Source organism: Caloenas nicobarica, chromosome 5 (assembly GCF_036013445.1).
Source record: "Caloenas nicobarica isolate bCalNic1 chromosome 5, bCalNic1.hap1, whole genome shotgun sequence".
In the NCBI taxonomy this organism is placed as follows: Eukaryota; Metazoa; Chordata; class Aves; order Columbiformes; family Columbidae; genus Caloenas; species Caloenas nicobarica.
The window spans coordinates 44,079,320-44,102,274 of NC_088249.1; the positions used below are offsets into that span (position 1 = coordinate 44,079,320).

A 22,955-nucleotide genomic window follows, 5' to 3' on the forward strand; every position below is an offset into this window, starting at 1 on the left:
TTGGTTGTCCACTGAGTACCACTGAAAGAGACTTGAAGAAAGGCACAGCAGACACACTACAAACTGCATCCCAGAATGGTCTCTAGGAAAACAAGGCTGCGTAAGATGTCCCATATCATAGAAGAAAGTAAAAAAATTCCCAGCTTTCATTCAGTGGGAAAACTCAGCAGCAGCACTTTATAAGAATAAAATTTCCCTGCTCCCATGAAGAAGACTGTGGGCTTTCCTCCCTGTCTATTTTATTTTCAACAACTAGACTCAATGCCTTTTGTAATCACCATATTAGTGAAAATACACAGTTTGAACAACAACAACCCACTGACTTTTAAAAGCACAGAGGTAAGAACGACAGTGTGTTGAACTTAAACAGTAGCTAAGCAGTTCTTCTACACATCCAAGCAAAGCAGGGATGTATATCCCTTGCCTCTGTGGGTAAGGCTTTTTCAGCCGGGTTGTTCTGAATATCAACCTAACCTCAATGTGGTTTCAATTATGAATTACCAGACCAAAAAAAGCCTTGATTTATTCTATTTTCCTCCAATTATTCATGATAAGTTTCTATTGAATACTTTGAGAAAGCATTTCATCATGCTTCCCATCCTCAAGTGGTCATAGGGCAAAAGCAAAGGAATTAACCCTCTCTGCTTCTCCAGCACCAGCCAGAGCACTCACATTCTGCAGAACCACGAGCCAAGCTGCAGTGGCCAGCATTCCATGTTTTGATGAAGATTATAAGCCCTCCTCAAAAACATTTTAGCCACAGGACAAACAGGAGTTTCTACCTATTCCTTCTTGAGTGATGAAATCTGATACTGCCATGAATCATGAATTTTGATTGCCAAAATACATCGTGTAACTATAACACTAAGTTATTCAGCACCTTTTTTTTTGTTTAGCCACTTAAATCTAATCAGCTGTCTGAGCCCTTCCGGCAGAATCTACTAGGTGAACACATTCTTCGACAAAAAAACTCAGCTTCAGGCTCATCTCTTCAACTCCTTAATTTCAGTAATGTGTCAAAGAAATTAATTTGCAGTGAGGAGACTTACCAAGAACTGAGTTCATATTTACAGGTGCCATAATATTTACACTTTTTAAATCCTTCCATCAATTTTATTGCCATTCTTTTGTAAGAATAATAGTAATTTATTTTTAAAAAAATTATTTAAAAAAATTTTAAAAAATTTATTTAAAAAAAAAAACAAACCTTAATAAGAACACTCAAATAATTGGAAAGAGAACCAGGAAAAAGATTCATGTTTTATTCTGTGTGTGTGGTTTTTTTTTTTCTTCTTTTTTTTCCTTCCTCTGCTGTAAGTCAACATAACAGCTCCTGACCCAAAACACCCTGGGTATGACATAATCTGAATTGGGAAAATGGAGCTTAAAATACCTTTCATGCTCCCAAAGCCAGAAAAGACAGGCAGCGCTGAAAAGATGACTTGTGAAATCCGAAGGAAAAAAGCCCTATTTTTTTCTTTTTTTTTTTTTTCCAAGTTAATGATGCCCATTACATAAAATAAAGCTGCACAGTTATGAAGGCATAGGAGGCACCAGACAGTGCAACAAACAAGGTAAGAAAAATAACAATGAAACCCTCGCCTTTGTCCAGCAAAGCTGTACAGTTTCTTTTGGTGCATCTCAAAACCAGCTTTGCTAAGATTAAAAACGTGTCGCTCACTTGTATGTTTATCTACTTCCAAGCTAAAGACAAAGCAAACAGCTCATAGAGAAAATAAAACCAAACAGTATTAAATGGTTAGATGTAGTCTTAAGAACTAAAATGTCATTCAAGTGAAATACATGAAATCCAGTTTCGGATTCTGTCAACCAAAGCCAAAAATTTGCTGTTCATGCCTCAAAGGATATCATTTACAATGGAAATAAACCTACACAACTAGATAGTAGCCACATAGCATATAACTGTGAAGTTAGCTACCACTGTGTACGAGAAGAATCCTTATCTCTGGGCAAGTAAGTTAAATAACCAACTGTTAAATCATGTTACATGCACACACGCACGCACACACACACTAATACCAATATTTATAGCTGAATACATGTGGTATACTCGACTTGTCCGTAATATCAACACTGCAAAAGCATATCCATAAACTGAAATTTATTTAGGATAAGAAAGAATATATATCTTCCAACACAGTAAATAAAGCAAAATTTCACCCGGCTGATTCAAACCATCACACAAGGTGGCTGTAAACACAGCAGGAACAGAAACTTATACTGTTCGATGGAAAAAAATACCAGCTGTGCATTGCCCAAAAAAGTGCTAACCTGTTTGCATTTACAGGTAAATAAAAAAGGGTATGCTAATACTTGTTTAATGCTTTGAAGATGAGGAATGGTACTAGGATGGAAGTACAGTTACAGCAGTGGCATTATCTGGAGACTGAAGGTTGTAAAATACTAGTCAAAGAGTTTAGAAATAGTTTAATTGTTTAACAAGTGTCAACTGCCTGCTAATTGGCAGAAGCCCATGAAGTATTCTATAACTGAACATCCTACTTAGGCTTCACTAAATGAATGGCACTTTTACACTCAATTTGGCTATTTTAGTTTAAACCAAATGACAGTGCTGTTTTCTGCCTCACTGGGAGAAATGAAATCTGGTATGTTTATTGTTCGGCATAGTGATATTCTCAAGTGATTATTAAACTATGGTCTGTATCATTCAAGGTCAAAGCTCAAAAGCAGCCCCTGACAAAAAAAAAAAAAACCTCTAATGTTTTATAGCTCTACATATAAACCGGCTTGAAAGAATTTCAACCAAAGCAACTACAGAAATCTGGAAAAACCCCGTCTTATTCATTTTTCAGAAACCCATGTACATGTTAGCAAGGTATAAGGCAGAGTAAGAGGAGAATTTAAAAAACAAAAAAGCACAAGTGAGAAAGTAATTTATGTCTATTAGAGCATAACAAAAGTATTTAATTGAAGATACCCTCAAACCCAGGTCATTAGTTTGAATCCAGCCCAAACTGGTAACCATGGGAATGCACACTGTAAAAGTGGTCATTTTCTGGCTTACTTGAACGTAACTGATTGTCTCTGCCTAATGGGTAATGGCTGGGCCAAGAAATACAAAAGGCATTAAACTCTCATGCTTGCAGCAAAAGACTGTCTGAGACATAAAGGACTCAAGAGGTCCAGGAATAACTTTCAGGCACCAAAAATACCATTTGCCCCTCTTCATTAAAAGAAAGAAATATCTTGCAGTGCATTTTTATTGAAAGTACTATACCATAACATATTAGCATGTTAAATCCTCCTATTCTCCCAGTTCCTCAACAGGATAATGGACGAGTAGGAAGAGAATCCATTCTATAATGTATTTTTTTTTCTTTAGAAAAGGCCAAGAGTTTTCAGTCAACCCATACAAACACATTAAATTTTTGGATCGCTTCCTCAATGTAATGTACTAAGTATGGAGTTAACTGCACATGCATTTATCTTCTGTGTACCTTATACTCCCTCCTGCTGCAAAAACACCCTTCTGCACTGCTGCTGTATCCACACTGTGGTGAAGATACTCAGGCAACATTCTCACTAATATTTTCAGCCAATATAAGCCAAACTAATGCCAAAAAAAGCAGCTTTCCAGCCACCCAGTCCCTCCCTTGCTCCCTTTCTTCCCTCCAACCCCCTTCTTTTTTTTTCTTTTGCTGGGTAAGTTTTACATGAGGAAAATTATTTCAGTTAAATCACCACAAGTGAATTAGAAAATTCAAAAAGAAGGCAGCACACAGAGACAGAAATCGTCATCCAACTGCAGAAGAATGCAGAACTGCTTCTTTTAGCAAGAGCACCTGCTTTTAGTGGTTTCAAATGTTTGGGAAACTACAGACTCAACACAAGGTGTTTCTTTGTGTTGAGACTTGAGGAATATCTGGGGAACAGGCATAAAGCTTATCTATATGCAGATCTGGCCATGAGCATGCCTCGCTGCTTTTAAATGCATGAATATCACTTGCATGCTGACTGTCCAAGATAATAGCCATGCCCTCAGACACAAACATCAACGTAATATTGCTCAAAAGAGAACAATCATTAATATGTTTGCAGATATGTCTTAATTCCTGCACTGAAGTATGACAGTTCAAAATAAAGCAAAGAGAAAATCTTCAGAAAATAGCCCTAAGTCCCTACTTTGCAAGTGACATCAAACTTGAGGCAGCCTTTTGTGAAAGATGTAGCTTTCTCTTCATAGGTGCTGCTCTCACAAACTTACTTAATCATATATATGAGGGTCCTAAAAATCTCTTTTATCTACCACACTTACAGGCTGTAATCTGTTAAATGTTTGCTAACTCAAAACACATTTGATTCTACTGTACTATAATCAAAATAATAAAAGGCAGTACTACAAAAATCATAGGAAATAGACTGGAATTAGATGATGAATCTTAAAACTGGAAGCAAACTCATGAGGCTGCAATAACTCAACCAAATGCAGAGCAAAATGCATGCCTGAGAGAGTTATGAGCTACCCTAATTGTCAAAGTAGAAATAATGTTTTTATTGCTTTATTTTACAGCTCGCACAGTTGTAACAACTGGGCAGCAAAACAATTAACAACCAGGACGTTTTATCAAGCTCTATTTTTCTACTACTTCCCAGGATCCTAGTGACACACTAAGCAAAATTAACCCCTGTAAGCACACAAAGAAAAAGAAACTTTAAACCAAGGAAACAGGCAGGTAAGCAACCATGGCCAAGGATCTTCTCTAGCTAAGGATTCTCCTCTGCATGATGTCCCTGCACAGACAGCAAGCTCTCTTTACCTGTTAGGAAGGTGTATTTGTCCTAGCAAGTAAGCTCATAAAACCATTAAAGCTGGCTTTTCTGTATAGATGTTCAATAGGCAAACCAATGCTCTCATTTTCAAAACCTTACTATTCAGAACACAGGGGTCTGAGTTCTATTTACAGCCTTGTACTGATTAAAGAAATCACTGGGTAACTGCAGTAAGTCCCTTGCCTTAAAACGGTGATTGCACCTCTGCACCTTCTGGTCACCTGCCTGCAGCTTCTACATCCTCTTTTTGCAGTTCCTCAGTCCTACCTAAAGTGAGTAAGGGGAATGAGGGCATATAGAGGATCACTGCATTTAATTCAACTGACCACAACATCACAAGGAACAACGAGCAGAGGCAGATGCTGAGCCAGGTGAGTTTGAAGGCAGAACACACATGGCAAGTTCTGGAGGTACGGCTCTGGCCACGAACAAAGAATTTATGACAGCCAGTTACTCACACATTTCACTGTGGTACTAATGCTAACTCACAGGTGCTTCATTTTAACAGTTACCAATATCCTGGCCCTGAGGCCAACCTGAAATAATTTGCTTCAAATGCTTCAGTCTTGGAGGACTTTATTTAGAGAAGAATATGGTGATTTTCTTGTAAATGAGGAACACATTCAAGTCATCTTTACTTATTTTGTCTTCTTATCAGAGTTAAAGGATACAGTTGCCATCTTTGCTACCTCAAATGTACATATATACCTACTTTCCAACTTTTCCTGGATGTTTCATCCAGGCTTACTAGAAATCATTACACTGCTATGAGTGGACATTAGGCATAAGCTTAGATGAGAAACATACTCAGGCTCAAGTGCATCATTATTCCCCTGACTAGCTGACACTAACTATGAAATTTCAGCTAGTAAAATTATTTAATAAAACAACAACAGTAAAATAACTATTATTAAATTTATTGACTTATTAAATTTCCTAGCAAATACTGTACATATGATCACCTTCTAAATTGTCTGAAGCTAGAAATTAGCTGAGTCCTGAAAAATATGTTCCTCTGTAGACCACAACTGTAATATGCTCTCACCTCAAAGAGATAAAATATATTCAAAGAAAAAAAAAAAAAAGAAATCTCAAAGATAAATTGGAGAAGGCTCCAGTTATTTGCTTCAAATGAAAGAACAAGGATCGAAACCAAACAGTATTAGCTGGCTTAAAAAAAAAAAAAAAGCCTCATGGAAGGAAATTTTCTTACATGCTCAGAGTAGCTATGAAAATCCCCAGTTAAAGATAGTGCAGGGTTGTGTACTGCTGTTCTACAAATTTAACTGCTCTTGAACAATTCCCAATCTGAGTTCTATTTTCTTTAACTGACCCTCTGAGAAGGGTCACAAGCACTCTGCATTGCTGGCTAATATGGAGCTTACACAGCCCATAAAGGAACTTTTAATGATATTTCTGTTTCATATTGAAGCAAGAAATGAATTCATGCACATATTAAGCAATTTTCATAGACTAGGATAAACATCAAATTCTTTCAACTGAGACATAAAACCACCAAGGAACTGACCGTTCATGGCATGAGAGAGGCAGGATACGAGGTGTTAACTCCAACGTCCTGGACAAATTCCAGCCCGTCTGGCTGCAGTCAGCCTTCTCACTTCTCCTTGCAATGGCACATTGAGATAATATTCCTGCCTACTCCTTGCACTGCCCCAGCACGGTACCGCTGTTACGTGTTCCTCCACAGTTCCAGAGCTCTGTTCTGTATGTTGCTGTGTCTGTGGTCATAAACCTTCTGCTTAAGGACCTCTAGGTTGAATGACTGCTATAATTTTTTTTCCAAGTATATATTAAAAATAGAGGGGAGGGAGTGGGGTGCTGCTTGTTGCTCACAGTAAGATTAGCTTCCCCAGAAATTGATGAGTTTCCAGTATAGGAGGGAACCCAGGAGAATATGTTTTTGTGTCCCCTTTAAAGTCCAAGCAATCCTAAAGCCATTTTCTTCATTTTAATAGGTGTTTCAAGGTGCTTGTTTTGCTAGCATAATCTGAAAGTGTTAAGATGTTCTGTTCCCCTTCTCGTGGAGTACATACTTACTTCTTGTGCAGCTTAATTTCTTCCTTAAATACTGACATGTGCCATGTTTCCTCTCTAGGCAATGACAACAGTAGATTACTAATGTCTTTGGGCAGGTGATGGAAAAATCCTCTCCCGAAACCCAGCAATGAGCTTCTAACTCTTTGTCAGCAAATGTTCACATTCTTTTGCCCCAAAAGAATGCCTGACTTTCAGAGAAACTCTCTCTAAACCATCACGAAGTGAGGCAGTTAACAAGGTTGATTTTACTAGTAAAACAAAACTATTTTTTATGTTTTGACACAGAGAAAATTACTTGATTATGAGTGAAAATCATCCACAGTCTTTCATATAGTAAAAAAATCAGAACCAGCTGCCTGGTGCAGAAGGTTAATTAACACTCCAGTGTTTCTTCTTAACAGAGGTGGGTTCAACTGGTGAAACCTTTTTCTTTTTTTAAAATAAAAAAAATACCACAGCAAAACTTTGACCATCAGCTTCTGTGTAAGAGAAATCATGTCGAAATAACATGGAGAAAAATGTAGGCATAGGAATAATTATCTATTTCATCAGAATTACATGAAAGAGCCTTGCAGATTGTTTAAGATCTTCAGTATTTTCACTATTTCCACTACAGTTATTCATTTTTAAGAGCACTAAACTCACACTGAAGTCAACACACATAAAGAAGTGTGTGTGTATGCTTGCATAAAAATAAATAAATATATAAACAAGCAAGCAATTTAGTGCGTGCTACAGCAAAAGTTAAAAGTTCGTATTTCACTGCCAGGACATAAAATGAACTGCTAGTTATTTTGCCAGTTTGCATAAAATGTATTAGCTTCATCTGTGCAAGTTACCAACACAACACACACACGTACACAGAATTATTACCAAGTTTCACTGCACATACCTTTTATATGAGAAAAAAACCAAACCCACAATTTGTTTTATGAGTAAATCAAATGAATTTCCTTACCACAGCTGGGGGATCATTCCATTCTTCATAAGAAATGGCAGCATATGGGTAAATTCTATCATTGATAATCTGAAGAGTAGCAAGAGCAATTGCTTTCATTGATCGAAAATACGCTTCCCAGAACCACCTTGCCTGTAAAGAGAATAAGTTCACTTTCATACTGCACAGATCCAGTGCTTAATAATCAATTTTGGCTTGCCATGCACAAGCTGCCCCATGCAGCCTACAAGTCAGGTGGAAATTAAATTAGGAGGCACGTTTATTGTAGCTAGGATATTTCCATAGAGTCTGAAGGCTTCAAACTCAACCCCACCCCTCCAAAAAAAACCTGGCCAATATGGCCAATAAAAAGCAGCAGCAGCATTACTTTGCAAGAGATTGAACAGAATATTTGAAGGAAACAGTTACTTTCACGCTTTTATCGTAAGTTTTCCTCTTGAAAAATGTCAAAAGCAGTTTGACCATAGAACAGAAAAAATTTCTGTTATGCTCAGTTTTTCCAAGGCAGAGGAAACCACAGTGCAGCTAAATAGCCAAATAACAGCATGCAGCCTAAAAGGTGGAACTTAAAAATCACTTTTTAACATCAATATTAGAGACAGCTGATCAGCTAGAGAATTTCAGTACTCATGAACCCTACCAAACTATGAGCTTCCCAAGTCTTCCAAAAAACAAATACTATTTATACAAGTAAATATTAAGATTTTTACATAAAAGTACATGCATATGCCAATTTGTTACAACCGTTAATCTAGGCTAATTTACAAGGCAGGCAGTGTAAAACTGCCGAAATTAAGCTTGAGATGCTCTTATACACAGATGCATTGATTTCCACAGATGAGTCACTTTTAAGTTAAGGTCCTGTATGGCAAGTTTTAATCTCGTCCCAGTTTCTACATAAGACAGAAATGCTGGAAGAAAAGTAGGGTTTTGGAAATGAAAACATTGACTTACCTGATTCTCTGTTAGAGACCTAAACATACTTTTAAAATGCCTAGAACTATCAAATGATCCTGTAGGGCCCCATCCAACCCAGAAGGAAACATGCTTTCTCAATAAATGTAGTTTGAGTGTTTTGGCTCAAGAGATAAGAATTTTTCCAACTTAATTTTTCTCCAGGAAACTCCAGCACCTTGAAGTGCTCAGAAGATAATGGAATCTGAGGTGTCCCTATGGTTCAGTATCAACTATGAGAATAGGCGTTTGCATCTAAGTTGTGGCACAATTAAAATAAAAGACATTTTTTCAATAATTGGAAGCTTAAGAAGCTTTCAGAGCTGGAATACAACTGAAGACAACCTACAAATTTGGGCAAGTGCTATTTTACTCTTGCTATGATTCCTTAACAGTAAAAAGGCTCTACAGACAGGCTGGTCTTAATCACAGGGTATTAGAATATTAAATAATATAATATAGAATATTAAATTAGTGAAGAATACCAAGCTTTTGGAGGTACAGACTTTAAGACGAACCAAAAATACCTCTCGTTCAGCTGTTGTTAACAAGTTGCCAGTGTGCCTCACTCTGCAGGTCATTACTTTTTAAACAGACGACAGAGAGTGATTCCTACGTGTACACTCCATGCTGCAGCACTCCTAGGCTAAATAACAGTGTACAGGAAAGATTACAAGTAGGGAAAATGCACATTCACAAGCAAACATGCACATATTCATGCATATGCCACCTCATACTTTACTCTGAGTGTAACCTATGGGATTCAGAACTAAAGAACTGTTGCTGAAACACTGGCCCTAAAACACTACTCTGCGTTTAGTTTGTAAAATGGGTTTATCAGAATAGTTCTGTAAATCTTTAGGATAAAAAAAATCCATGTTACAATTAAAAAAGCAAACTAGGAAAGAGACAAGTGCTCTCTGGAGCACTACTTTTATTGTGTGAAAACAGTAACAACTATAAGCCTTACTACTTTGAAGTATTTCAAAATTTTAAGGAACACTGATGAGTATGTCCAAAAGCTACACTTCTTTGGAGCCTGTTATCCAGAGAGAGCGTAAAGCAATTTCACTGTAGAACAGAATCACTTCTCTCTCCTTATTTCTCTCCCTGGTATGACTTCACAGCTGGATAACAGACCTGATTACCAAGAAAAGAACATAGAACAAAAACAATTTTACATCCAACTGTAAAAGCAGAAGAATTATATGAACAGGTAAGCATAAATAATGTCTGCCTTCTAAAAATTCCACGAATACATTAAATAAAGCAAACAACATGTGCTAAGAAAAGACTTAAGTATGCCTTTTCCTCTGCCCCAGAACTCAGCAGCAACTGATTTAAAAAGAAAACCATAAGTAGATTAAGAACTAAAATTGAGCACAACAGTGAACCTCTCTATTAAAGTATCCTAAATAAACAAGAATAAGAACACAGATTTCAAATTTCATTTTCACATTGCATAACAGCTTAGAACCTGTGCTGGTTTCAGCTGGGATAGAGTTAATTTTCTTCCCAGTAGCTGGTATAGTGCTGTGGTTTTGGTTTAGTATGAGAATAATGTTGATAACACAGGGCTGTTTTAGTCCTTGCTAAGTAGTGCTTATGCTAAGTCAAGGACTCTTCAGCTTCCCATGCTCTGGGAGGCGCACCAGGCGCTGGGAAGGGACAGCTGCCCAAAGGGATATTCCACACCATACATCATCACACTGGGTATGTAAACTAGGGAAAAGCTGTGCAGGGGGCTACTGCTTGGGAACCAGCTGGGCACCGGTCGGTAGAAGGCTGGCAATTGCACTGCACATCGCTTGTTTCGTATGTTCTTTTATCATTATTATTTTTTAGTTAAATTATTAAACTGTTCTTATCTCAACCCATGAGCCTTCTCACCTCACTCTTGCGGTTCTCTCCCCTGCCCCACCGGGGATGCAGGGGGGAATCGAGCCAGCGCTGTGTGGTGATCAGGAGCCAGCGCTGTGTGGTGATCAGCTGCCAGCCAGGGGTAAACCACAACAGAACCACTGCTGTAAGTGGCACTAAGTAGGAAGGAGAAAGTATTTTACCATATAACTTTATAAAGCAATTAAGTAGCTATTAGTTGAGTGAAATAAACAAAGAAATGTAGATTTCATTGTTATTAAATGACAGCATTCTACTGTTCTAACTTTATGATTGTTTATTAATATGGTAATATCTATGATTATCTAGCTTCATAACAATCAAAGCTATTTTTCCTCCTTTGGCAAAACTAGAATGGATCTGATCTAGCTTCTCTTTGCTGAAAGAATGTTTGCAATGTCAGGCAAGATTACCCCTTTATACCAGAAGCAAAACTGGAGAAGAGGGCAGAGGGAATTTACTTTTTATAGACTAATATTTATGTAATTAATTTTTTGTAAAGAGCTAGAAAATGTTCCCACAGTTGGTTGTAATTTTTTGGAGTTGTGTTTCTTTAAGGCAGAACTCAAAACCTTCTAAGGGGATTCAAAGTCTCCGAACAGATGTTTCAGGGTCTCATTACTTCCTCCCCACCTTGTTTGCTTTTATAAAGCAGAACTGATTAACATGGCTTGCTAGTGTCTGCTGCTCAGCATGCTAAGTTACTAAATATTTTGGGAAAGTTTTCTATTAGGAAGATGTATGTCGATTCCATTTGAAATGTATTTTCTGCTCTAGTTGGTGTGGTTGAAAAGCTTATGTTGGAATGTAACAAATACCTAGGAGGGATAAGAATCCTGTGAACACGTTTGGGATACAGGAGAAACAACAACAATAAAGGAAAGAAAGAGGGAAAGGAAAGAGGGAAAGGAAAGAGGGAAAGGAAAGAGGGAAAGGAAAGAGGGAAAGGAAAGAGGGAAAGGAAAGAGGGAAAGGAAAGAGGGAAAGGAAAGAGGGAAAGGAAAGAGGGAAAGGAAAGAGGGAAAGGAAAGAGGGAAAGGAAAGAGGGAAAGGAAAGAGGGAAAGGAAAGAGGGAAAGGAAAGAGGGAAAGGAAAGAGGGAAAGGAAAGAGGGAAAGGAAAGAGGGAAAGGAAAGAGGGAAAGGAAAGAGGGAAAGGAAAGAGGGAAAGGAAAGAGGGAAAGGAAAGAGGGAAAGGAAAGAGGGAAAGGAAAGAGGGAAAGGAAAGAGGGAAAGGAAAGAGGGAAAGGAAAGAGGGAAAGGAAAGAGGGAAAGGAAAGAGGGAAAGGAAAGAGGGAAGGAAAAAAGAGAGAGAGAGATCAGTTCCTGACTCCTCTGCCAACTTTCTTAGTATTCTTACATAGTTTTTTCTAGGCTGTCCACTTCTCTTCTCCATATCCATGAATTCAGAAGACTAATGGTTATATACTTAAGAGTAGCTTTAATACACTGGGTAATGTTTGTAAACTATTGCAACTGTAACATACTAACTAAAGCTACTTGAAAGCCTTTCAGGATCTTGAAAGAAATGATCCATAATTACAGATCTTGTCTTTCACATAGCATTGATTATCCAGCCTACAACTAAGATATGATCAAGCTACCATTCTGTTCAACTTGAACTGAAACTAACTCCTACTACTCTACTAGTCTATTTGATGAGGTTTCAGAACTTTCTAAGGAAACACATTATGTGAACCACAGACTTGTAGAGAATGCTAACTTTGTATACATCTAAATATTGCTTAGGTTGCAGGCACTCTAAATTGTAAACAAAGATCAAACGTGTACTTTGTACGACTGCCAAAACAACACAGATGAACATATGTTAACCTATGGGATCTGGGTGTATAGCTTACCAGGAACTGCAAGCAAGTATTTAAGAAATACAGCTTCTCTTCCCCTTCTAAATTTATAGATAAATTTTCCCAAGGTGTGGAAGAGTCAAATGTAGAGTACTGAATGACTTGACTGAGAATGAGAAATACATATTCTTGAGTTGCCTAATGGGTTGGAAGTGGCTGGAATCTCTTAAAGTACAACAGATTCCCCATGAAACTAATTTGCCTGAATTCAGTTTCTGCAGAAAATTTTACAAAGCCAAGACAGCCTCACCACAAAAGCCAAAGACTGATGGAATCAGAGAACAAACTCTCCCTCCAAGAGGTGAGCTCTGCAGACCCAGGTCACCAACATGGGCATACCAGTAGGTAGCTCTAAGTTCTTTCTCTTCCTTACTCCAAACCCCAGTTTCAACTGCTGCATCCTCATTAGATCAGCCGTGAAAACCTACCACTTTCTATAAAGGCTAAAATTGCTTAATATAATGTAGAAGTATTAATTTATCTCTACAAATACACATGCACACTTTGAGGAACACTAGCAACATCTGTAAGACCAAAGGAAAAGTTCAGAAACTGTGTAGTTTTCTTCCCTAAAACTGTAGATGGATTGGGAAATTTGCATTCCTTCAACCAAGTAAGCAAGCATCCAACCCAAAAGTTCGATTCCACTTGTTTACAGTTCCAAGATTTTGTTCAGGTGAAACTAAACTGACAATATTCAGCACATACTGGTACAGGCAAGAGCTTGTAATGGAAGCATTTGTAGTTATTTTCATAGGAGACAACAGGCAGCGGCACACCAGCAACAGGGTAGCCTATTCACAGAAAGTAACATTTATTTAGGTAAGGTGTTATTTTCCTTAGAAATAAATACACTTGGGGGCCTAGCATCTCTTTATAAACTCTTTACAAGCCAGCATAGCATCAGGTTACAAAGTCCATTCATATAATGTTTATAAGTTCTAGTGTTAATGCCACTAATGGTGCTCCAGTGTAGAGTGCAAGACAGATCAACGTAAATCTTTTGATTAGTTTGTGAAAAGAAAAACACTGGGCATGAGGCAAGGAAAGGAATACTTTCTGTAACCGTTAGATCAAGGGGAAAACAGTCCATGACAGCAACTTCCCAGCCTCACGTCTTTTGAAAGCCCATGATTTGGTAAGAGTTGGTAAAGTTAGCAAAAAGGGAAAAAACCAACAAGATTCGCAAAAGAGCAGTAAAAGTTAACTGCCCATACACCACCACTTCTCTCAGCTTTTAGGTCAGGCGCCATGATGCTGTCAGATTTTGCCCCACTGCAGGAGTTCAGTGTTTCCAAAATGCCTTGAAAAGGTTTACAAGGCCTTGAAATATAACTATTTTCACACTGGCTGGGGTGACTCTACTTAAATGCTTTCCCTCCTCAATGGCTCTTGGTGTTCCTGATTTTTACTCCCTGACCAGCTGGGTTAGGGAATTTTGCTGAAGAAAAGAGTGGGGCCTAGCTGCTGCATTTGATTTCTTGCTCCTACTTCAGCCTCGCAGCAGTATGTGTAATATTCAAGTCACAGAGATGCTGTGAGGCTTAACCATTTTAGAAGAACAGGAAAAAAATTAACTTTATCCTCACATTATTTGTAAAAAGAAACCTTAAACTAAAAAAACTAATAGCTAATCAATGCTACCAAAGTAACTGACTGTGGCAACACTTTGCTAAAATGTGTACCTTCAGTATGTAATAGCTCTGGGCATTGACGTTTGTCCACTAAGACCTTCAGGCTCTTAAAATACACAATACAGTAATATAACCAAATGTTTTTTAAGTCACTGAGACCTAACAAGTTATTGGCCATCAAGCAAGCTACTATGATTGGTCACAGGCAACACCCCCCCCGCCCCCCATAACCTCTTTCCATTGTGCAGTAGGATTAGATAGGCTACTGAGGTTCAAGGTAAACTGAATTATTATTTATTTGCCCCATACTAAAGATGCAGAAAAGGATAGCTGATGATATATAATAATCAGATAGCAAGCTTGAACTCTCAAGCCCCCGACTCCCTCCCTGCCCCAAGGTAAAACGGGACTCAAGAGAGCCTAAGTTCTTCTTCTGGAGAAACAAGCATTTCATAAAAAGTTTCCCAGGACAAATTTTGGGTTCAGACTGAGGCCCCTCTAACCCCAAATTCCCACATTTTTCTGCCTATGAATTGTAAACTGCTCCTTCTTTCTGAACCACCTTACCATTTCTACAGCTGGTTCCCTGTTCCAACAACTTCCTTGCTGATCACACATATCCCTTCTAGTACGCAGTTCTTCAGCAAGGATGATACCAGGTGGCTCAGCTAAAACCAGTGCCATCTTTGTTTCTTTACACAGGCTTACAAGAAACCTTCAGAAGACTTTATACTATTAAGAATCAGACAATGATTTATTGTTTCTAGAAAGCGATAAGAATTTAGGGTTTTTTTTAAAAAAAGTGTTTATTTGGTATAGGACCCTTAGCAATATCACACAATCAAGTCCAACACACCTAAGGCTGGCTGGCCCAATCTTCTCTCTGTAATCAGCGGATAAAAAAAATACAGTTATTCAGAAAGAAATTTAGAGCTCTGGTACCTTAAAATACCTCCTGAACAATCTGTTCCCCTCTTATTAAGGGAGCATGAGAGGACACAGTAAGTGGCCAGCTGTGGGCCATGATCCTTCTGTCCCTGGAAGCCCTGTCTTCAAAAATAATCTGAGGGCCCTCTCATTTTCCCAGAGAGGCACAAAGATTTGAAATAAGAACAAACAAGAATGTAGGCTACATTTTTAAAAAATGATTCAGGTGTTTTAGGCTACAGAAAAATGAGAGCCATGCTCTGAAAAGTTGGCTTACTTTTGAGGTGCCAGTACAACTACCCCAAACTGGAGAAAACCCCTTTAGAAATCACAATCAAAGTAAAAATTAGATTCTTGTCCCCATACACAGACTACTATGTATTAGGAGTTAATCCATTAAATCAATTGAATATTGGTATAATCATGCTAACTTGCCTAAAACTGAAAAGTTTTCGGAATTATTTTCATGTTTTATAGAAGATCAGATTAAAAGCACATTTCAAATTCATCCTAAGCTGGTTGTGTTCTGTCCGTCTGTCAACAAGGACGTAGCCAAGCAAAGCAGTAGTGGAGGAATTGTATTAAGAGTGCTTATAACATTAGCATGCCACTTTTAAGGCTAAAAATTGGAGTAGCAAGGAACCGCACTTTTGTGGGCATCTGATCACCTCATATAAAGACTAATCCATAATTCAACATTGGGTTTTCCCAAACCTCAAACCAGAAGCTTCCCTACAAGGGAAAAAGCAGTAGAACACAATGTGGGGTACATACAGCTGTTCTTTTAATATTGTTTCTAAGTTTTCATTCCATTTTTCAACTTCTGTTTCTGACATATGCATGACACTCAAGTAAAACCTTGAAAATATTCTATTAATCTATTTGACTTATACAATTTATATGAGTGGCCTATAGAGGAATATTCCTTAATTACAAGATGCTTCTGCAGGATGAGCAAGTAAAACAATATTTTGTATCATTCCAGTGCTATATTTTAAGAAAGAGATTCTAGACAGACATTTGGTGGTGCCAATTTTTATTATAATTCAGCCTCAAAAAAAAAATCCCTTCAGAAGTAAAGCAGTAGGTAGATTTAATCACCTGCCTCAGTATTTTCCACCATAGTAATTTCAGCCATGAAACAAGCACATTTGCCTACTTCAGCTACAACAGAGAGTGACAACTAAATCTTTCCACTATGCAAACTTCTTTTTCTTTTTGAAGCTGCCGATTCATAAGGGGACAGAGGTCAGAGTTCAAAATGCCACTTGGGAGTAACTCACTTTTACTGGCGCTCAGTTTTATTGCAGTAAACCACTTGACAAATGCTGACTCATAAGAGCTAAAGGTAAAAGAAAATGTTAGTGCAAGCTCAGATATTAATCTTAAGCCTCTTGCACTGCAGTTTTCCTCAGATTCTCCTCTTTGGCACTTTGAAAAAAAACCACTTGTATCAATTATAGCAATCCATATGTACAACAACACATATCATGCATATATGACAAAGTTTCTTTGAAGTATATCTGTCAAAGTTAACATTTTGAGTCTTGCTTCCATACTTTCAGATAATTTATGGGGGTTTGATTTTGTTTGGTTGGTTGGTTTGGGGATGCTTTTTTGGTTTTGGGGTTTGGTTGTTTTTTGGTTGGTTGGTTTTGTGGGGGTTTTTTTAAGGTTTTCATCTTCTGTTATGAACAAGAGCCTTGTTCTGCTTAAAATATGGCTCAAATATATGAAGAAGCGGTTTTCAACAGACGAGTTCTCATTCTCTCTCATGAAATGGTAACATTTTATATGGTTTCGAAATCCTGCATTATCTTGACCCCTAAAATACAGACTTCCACTATTCCTCGTCCTACTGATAGTAACTTAGTTTTAAAAATAGCAATAACACAAGACTTGAATAGATAAAAATACCACTTAGCACTGGTGTTCTCCCCTTCCTCCGTATACTTCTGCACCTCAGACTTGCTTCTTTGATTAATGAGTGTGTCAACTTCACAACTCTGTTGCAGAAGGCAACATTGCACCAGCCAGGAAACTTGACTTTCTGCCCTGTCACCCTACAAATTCACTGCCAAAATACACTTCAGAAACGGAGCCAAGCAGCAGATAGCAGCACTACAAGCAGCGACGACCTGCCCCATTCTCAGCTGTGGCTGGGAAAACTATCACAAAGCACTAAGACAGGGCCAGCAAAGAAAGCAGCAGAATGAGGAAAAAAAAAAAAAAGCAAAGTTTCATAAAGCACTTAGGGATTTAAGAACATGTAATGTAAAAATGGCTACCATTTACTGAATTTCCTTTGCTTCGAAAGAGCTTTCAGTTCTGTCTTCCTACTTAGAGGCAAATGACATGTTGACACCACAGAAATAACACAGCTGTAAGAGTAATACAGATCCTACTGTGGCTTCCAGATAGTTGTATCGACATAATCATCACTGATAACGATGTAAAGACACAAAAAATAGCCCACTCTCTTCCCTCTGGTTCCCAGGAGTTTGCATGGCTTCCAAATTAATCCAGTTACACCAGGCTGTTGTTGTGAAGGGGCAGGCACATCTAACCTGAGGTGCCACCAAAATTACTTGGATCTATATCATCTTTTCTACGATGTTTCTCCTTTACACGCTCCCTGTTAACAACATGAAAACAGACCTACAGTGAGCTAGACTTATGCTATCATTGATTCAACAGCAGTCTAGAAAATCATAGAAAACAAATACATGTATGTAATTGCAGGGAACATTCGGCTACTATATGACCACAAGCTGGCAGGTGGGGGGACGTTTTAGCCACATTTCTTGACAAATGATGGACAGGTCCTGAAACTGAAAGCAATAGGTTTCTAGTCCCAGGGGTATTGCCTTCAAATACATCTATGTTCTCAGGGTAGATCGGTTTTCCCTGCTGCAGGCATCCTGCTGAGAGGCGAGGTCCCAAGCAAAACAGAGGAATCTGACTGCAAGCCTTTGAGGTGGCAGGAGCCAAGGGGGGTTCAAAGACAAGGCTGGCTGGTGGGCAGCACCTCTGAGTTTTGCAGAGGTTAGAGGTTAGTAAAGCAGGAGCCACTGGCCAATAAAGCAGTGTTTGGAGAGCCCACTCTACAGATAAACCGGGGATCTGTTTACACCTTTCCCAGCTTTCTGAGTTACACACACTGATGCTTCCCACTGTGATCTTGTCCTATGTCCACTGGCATGTCCATTCCTCAGCAGCTGCCCTGCTCTCTGCTGGTTGGCTTTGTAACATGGCTAAAGGACACTTGGAAACTTTTAATCAGCATCCAGCATCAAAAATAAATAAATAAAAGCACAACTGCTTTTATTTGTGTCAACTGCTGCAACAAGATCTGTCTTGTTTGAGATTTCCCATGACTGCTGTACTAATGCTGGGAGAACAGAAGCTTAAATTCCCTTGATTAGAGAAGTTAAACATAAAGCAAGCGTAGTGCCAATCACACACATGAAAGGACAGCTTTTTGAAGCAAGCAAAAAAAAAAAATCTAGGTAGGGTTACCACCATATTACAGCAGTCAAAAATCGGCACATACCTCAGCTTCAGAGTCTAAGCTCTATACAAGGAAGAACTTGCCCTTTTGATGAAGAGATGTTTTACTCCATTTCCTGTAAACTATATAGTTCTATTTTATATAAGCATAAACATATACATACTCCCATACACAGAGTACTCAACATTGGACAACTTTAACCACAGACGTTACTGTCAGCATTACTTGAACAGAGATATATCTTACTGACTTCTATGAGGATAAAAGCTGAACAACTGGCAGTGGTGTTTTATTGTTTGAGGTGTTTGGAGTTTTTTTTATATCTATTGGGAAAACTTCATTTAGGACATGGCGCTGCTTTTTTCCTCCCTACCTTAAGAATAAGTGATGTAAGCTCAAGCTATGTAAAAATACCTCATCCTTCATGACTCAAACTGTGCATGGCTGTATGGCTGTCTGATGAAGTATAGAAGTTAATTGATAATTGCTGGTTGCGATAATACTATGTGGCGGTCACACTGCAAAGGAATACGGTTGAAAATAATTTTACATGGACAAAATAATAGACATCAACAAGGGTTATTTATTTTATCTTGCCAAACAACTGAAATAGCATGCTGAAGAGCAATATTCTTTACTGTATGAAGGCAAATTTTGTAAATAAGAGAAGTAATCTCAAAGATAAACATTAAAGCTTATTACAGAAGTCCTTGCTACCCCCCCAAAAAAGATGGAAAGTACACCACTGATCAGCATTTGCATATTTATTCTGTATTAAACTTTTGCTTCATCTAAGCAATTAAAAACATAAAGAAGGAGTTGTTTGTTTTCCCTCTCCCCTCGATGCATAGATAACATGGCCTCTGCAACAGAGGGAACTCACATCTTGGGCGATTCCCTGAAGAACTGGCAACTAAACACAGGTGGAAACAGATCAGAAACAAAAGAGTGGCAAGAGGCAGAGCACAGAGCCCGGCCTTGGTGCTGCCAGCTGACTGCAGCATTTCAGACAGCTGGAAAATGGCTGTTGCATTCACACTGAGGCTTAACCCAACCACCAAACTCAGGATCAGGAGAGTTCCACCCAGTGCCTCAACAGGCACCACTGACATTTTTTGCTGTCGTTTGCTACAGTGTTGGGAAGCATTTAATGGTAGAGTGTGTTGTGTGAGGGAACCGAGATGAAGTATTCTGTGGACACCCTGGGACCAGAATTCCATTACTGGCTAGGTCCAGTTGCAGGAAACTGTATTTCTTAAGCTTAGCCATAACCTAACAACTTCTATCCATGATTCCCTACTCCATTATTAGTATTCTGCGATACGCATGCCCTCTACAATCCTCCTCTCCAGAACATCTGTACAGGTTTAAGTCACCAGCATAGAATATGTATTCAAAGACAACTAATATGCCAGGTGTCGTTTTCATTTCTAAAGAGCATTCAAAATTGTCAGCTAATGGGAAAAAAAAAAAAAAAAGAGAGGAGCAGAGGGGAAAGGAAGGAGCCAACCCCCAGATGCAAGTTATACCATTTGCAAGCCAAAGGGCATTATAGTATATTCCTAGCACAGCCCACTTTTCCATTTGTAACAAACATACATAATTTTCCTATAGACAGGCATCCAAGAAACTGTTAGATATTTCTGCACAATTTACAGACAAAGATTAAAGGAAAAGCCACCTAAAGATTATCTGGCAGCAGACTCTTTCTATAGAACATGTAAAACCTTTGCAACTTAAAAGCCAAACTTTCCTACTCTGTTGTAAGATACATTTGATTTAGTCATTAAAACAGGATCCAGTAGTTCTAAATTCCATTACTAATATTATTATTTACCTTGTACAAATTAATTATATCTCTATCCATGCATCAGTAAAATGAATACAAGACCAAGGTGTATTTACTACTAATATTTAATATACTCACATGCCAATTACTAGAGCAGTGCAGAGTATTTATACTATATTTGTAAATGCTAAAGTTGTAACACTTTCAATAATGAAGGGGTAAGTGGAAAAAGTGAATTTTATACAGAAACGTGATGTGGTACAGACTAAGCAGCAGCAGAGGGAGAGCACAGAGTAACAAAGAATGAGTGAAACACCAGGAGAGACGCTTAATCATCCACTTATCTGCAGCTAACTGCTCCACATGCATGACAAAATATTTTCAAACATTCTTTCTAAAAGAAGTACATGCCTTTCCAATTTTTGGATCATCGGGATCTATCTGTAGTATATCCAAGCTGCGTATAGCAATCAGCAAAGGATAAGCACCAAAAGCCCACTTTGCAAAAAACATACAGACTCTTAAAATCTAATCTTAAGAACCAAAAATAATTGTGTCTTAAAATAGCATAATTTCCCTCTTAGACTTGAAGTTTATCTTTGTTGTTTAGAGGCTGCAAATCTAGATACAAAGGCAGCACAACTGCGTCCTATAAAAATTATTAATCGAGTTGCTGACTGCTGTCTAACTTCTGAGCTCTCAGAAATGACACGAAGACCACTCTATAATACATGAGGCACAAAACCAGTTTTCTTGATTCTGGAAAGCAACAGGGCACAACAGACAATAGGAAAGAAAAAAATATAGGATAAGGATACTCTCTGCAACAAATGAAGAGGGGAGAGCAATGAAAGTCTCATATATAAATGCCAAGGATTCTGCAACTCCCCTGGCGATGCTGGCAATAAGTCAGGAAAAAGTTTTCTCTTTCCTTCGCTGTTTGCAGCAACAAATCTTTCCTCTGGGGGAGGGGCGAGAGGGCTGGAACTAACTTCAGTGCATCTGATAAGATAGCAAATTGTCCAGGCCTGACATTTATGGAGGACCCAGAGCCCCACTGAAGCACTCTGGGAGGATTAAAGCAGGGTTAGCCTCTCCCATCACACTCCTTAAAATGCTACAAATGGCAGACAGATGAAAGTTCATTTAAATTTGATAATGATGAGTCTAAAGAACCCCGAGACAGAAGCTGTTCCCTGTCAGGGAAAGAACTGCAGCTGGAAGTTGAATATTCTCATTAAAAGCACTTGTAAAAATCTAACTATGCTCAAAGAGCTCCCAGTGCCCAGATATTGAAATGAAGTTCTGTTAAATTGGCTAACAAGAACTAAATCCCATCCCTTTCATGTGAGCTGCACCACCCACAGGAAAAGTCCACCACCCATTCGCTTTAACTCTATCCAGGACCATTTCGCTGCAAGAATGGGATGTTTCACACGCCGGCAGCGATTGCCTGGAGCCAGCAGAAAGGCTCATATAGCTGTCAGCAAGCTGATAAGAGCTGAAATTACTCTACAGAGCCCTCTTTAAAGAAGAGCCAAAGAAGCACATTAAATGAAAGAGAGGAGGGGTCAGAAAAGCCAGCCACTCATGTTGTTTTAACGTGGCACTAAAACAAGTCATTGATTTATACGTGTGTCCTCAGCTCTGTTTGACCCAGAGTCCGAACTCTTTGTCAGGTCAGGGCCGAGGCACATGGGACGTGCACTAGAAAAAACACAATAGCTTGTCCAGGTATTCCAACTGTGGGAACAAAACATCGCAAACTACATGTTTTCTATCCACATTTTTTTAAACTTAATTTAACTCCCTTTGCAGCTTTTAATTGTCCACATGGGTTGAAACGACAAGAGATCGTGATTATCTAAATCAAGACTGCTGTGTGGCCACTATTTGACAAGAGTATCTTGTGGGGCTTCAGGAAAGTGAGTTGTTAAGTTTCCTCCTTTGCATGAATGGACATCAGGGTCAACATTCTCCCACTGAAGTGTTTGGCAACCAGTGAAGCTAAGATGCATTTAAAACAACACTGATGATCTGACAGGGTTAATCCCCAAGGCGTTATAATATCAAGGCATTATAATATCAAACCTGAGTCCTTAAGTTGCATCACTGCCCCAAAGTCCTCTCCCGCCTTCTGCAGTCTGCAACTCGGGAACTTCCTAAGCCAGAGGGATACCTTTGCATCCAACTCTGACAGATTTTCCTTCTCTGTATTTCTTCATTTACCCTTTACAGCAATAAAAACTCCTCACTCATACCAAATGCTGAAGCAGTGAGTCCCACAGACTATCTACTAGTTCTGGGAAAAGATCATCTCTTTTTTTATTTTTTAGACCAGATTCCCAATAATACAATTCCGAGGGAACACCAAATCAAACTGTATCAAACAATGTACAGTCACGTCCCTCTATGTTCTTCATGACCTTCTTATTTTATAGTTATGTATCATATTCTTGCTCCTCATTTTATCCCAAATCACTCACCTTCAAGATGAAGAGCATTCATGTTTCATCACTCTTCTCTTGAAATCTTTGATCACCCTCGTCT

General features: G+C 38.5%; 1 protein-coding gene across 2 annotated transcripts in view; it reads right to left on the reverse strand.

Moving 5' to 3' along the window:
* Nucleotides 1-22,955, reverse strand: part of EXT2 (exostosin glycosyltransferase 2) — a 79,135-nt gene that overhangs the window by 34,493 nt on the left and 21,687 nt on the right. For both annotated transcript variants that reach the window (XM_065636490.1, XM_065636491.1), the window contains exon 8: nt 7,829-7,960. In XM_065636490.1, the coding sequence (XP_065492562.1) occupies nt 7,829-7,960 (132 nt within the window). The remainder of the gene's footprint in view (nt 1-7,828; nt 7,961-22,955) is intronic.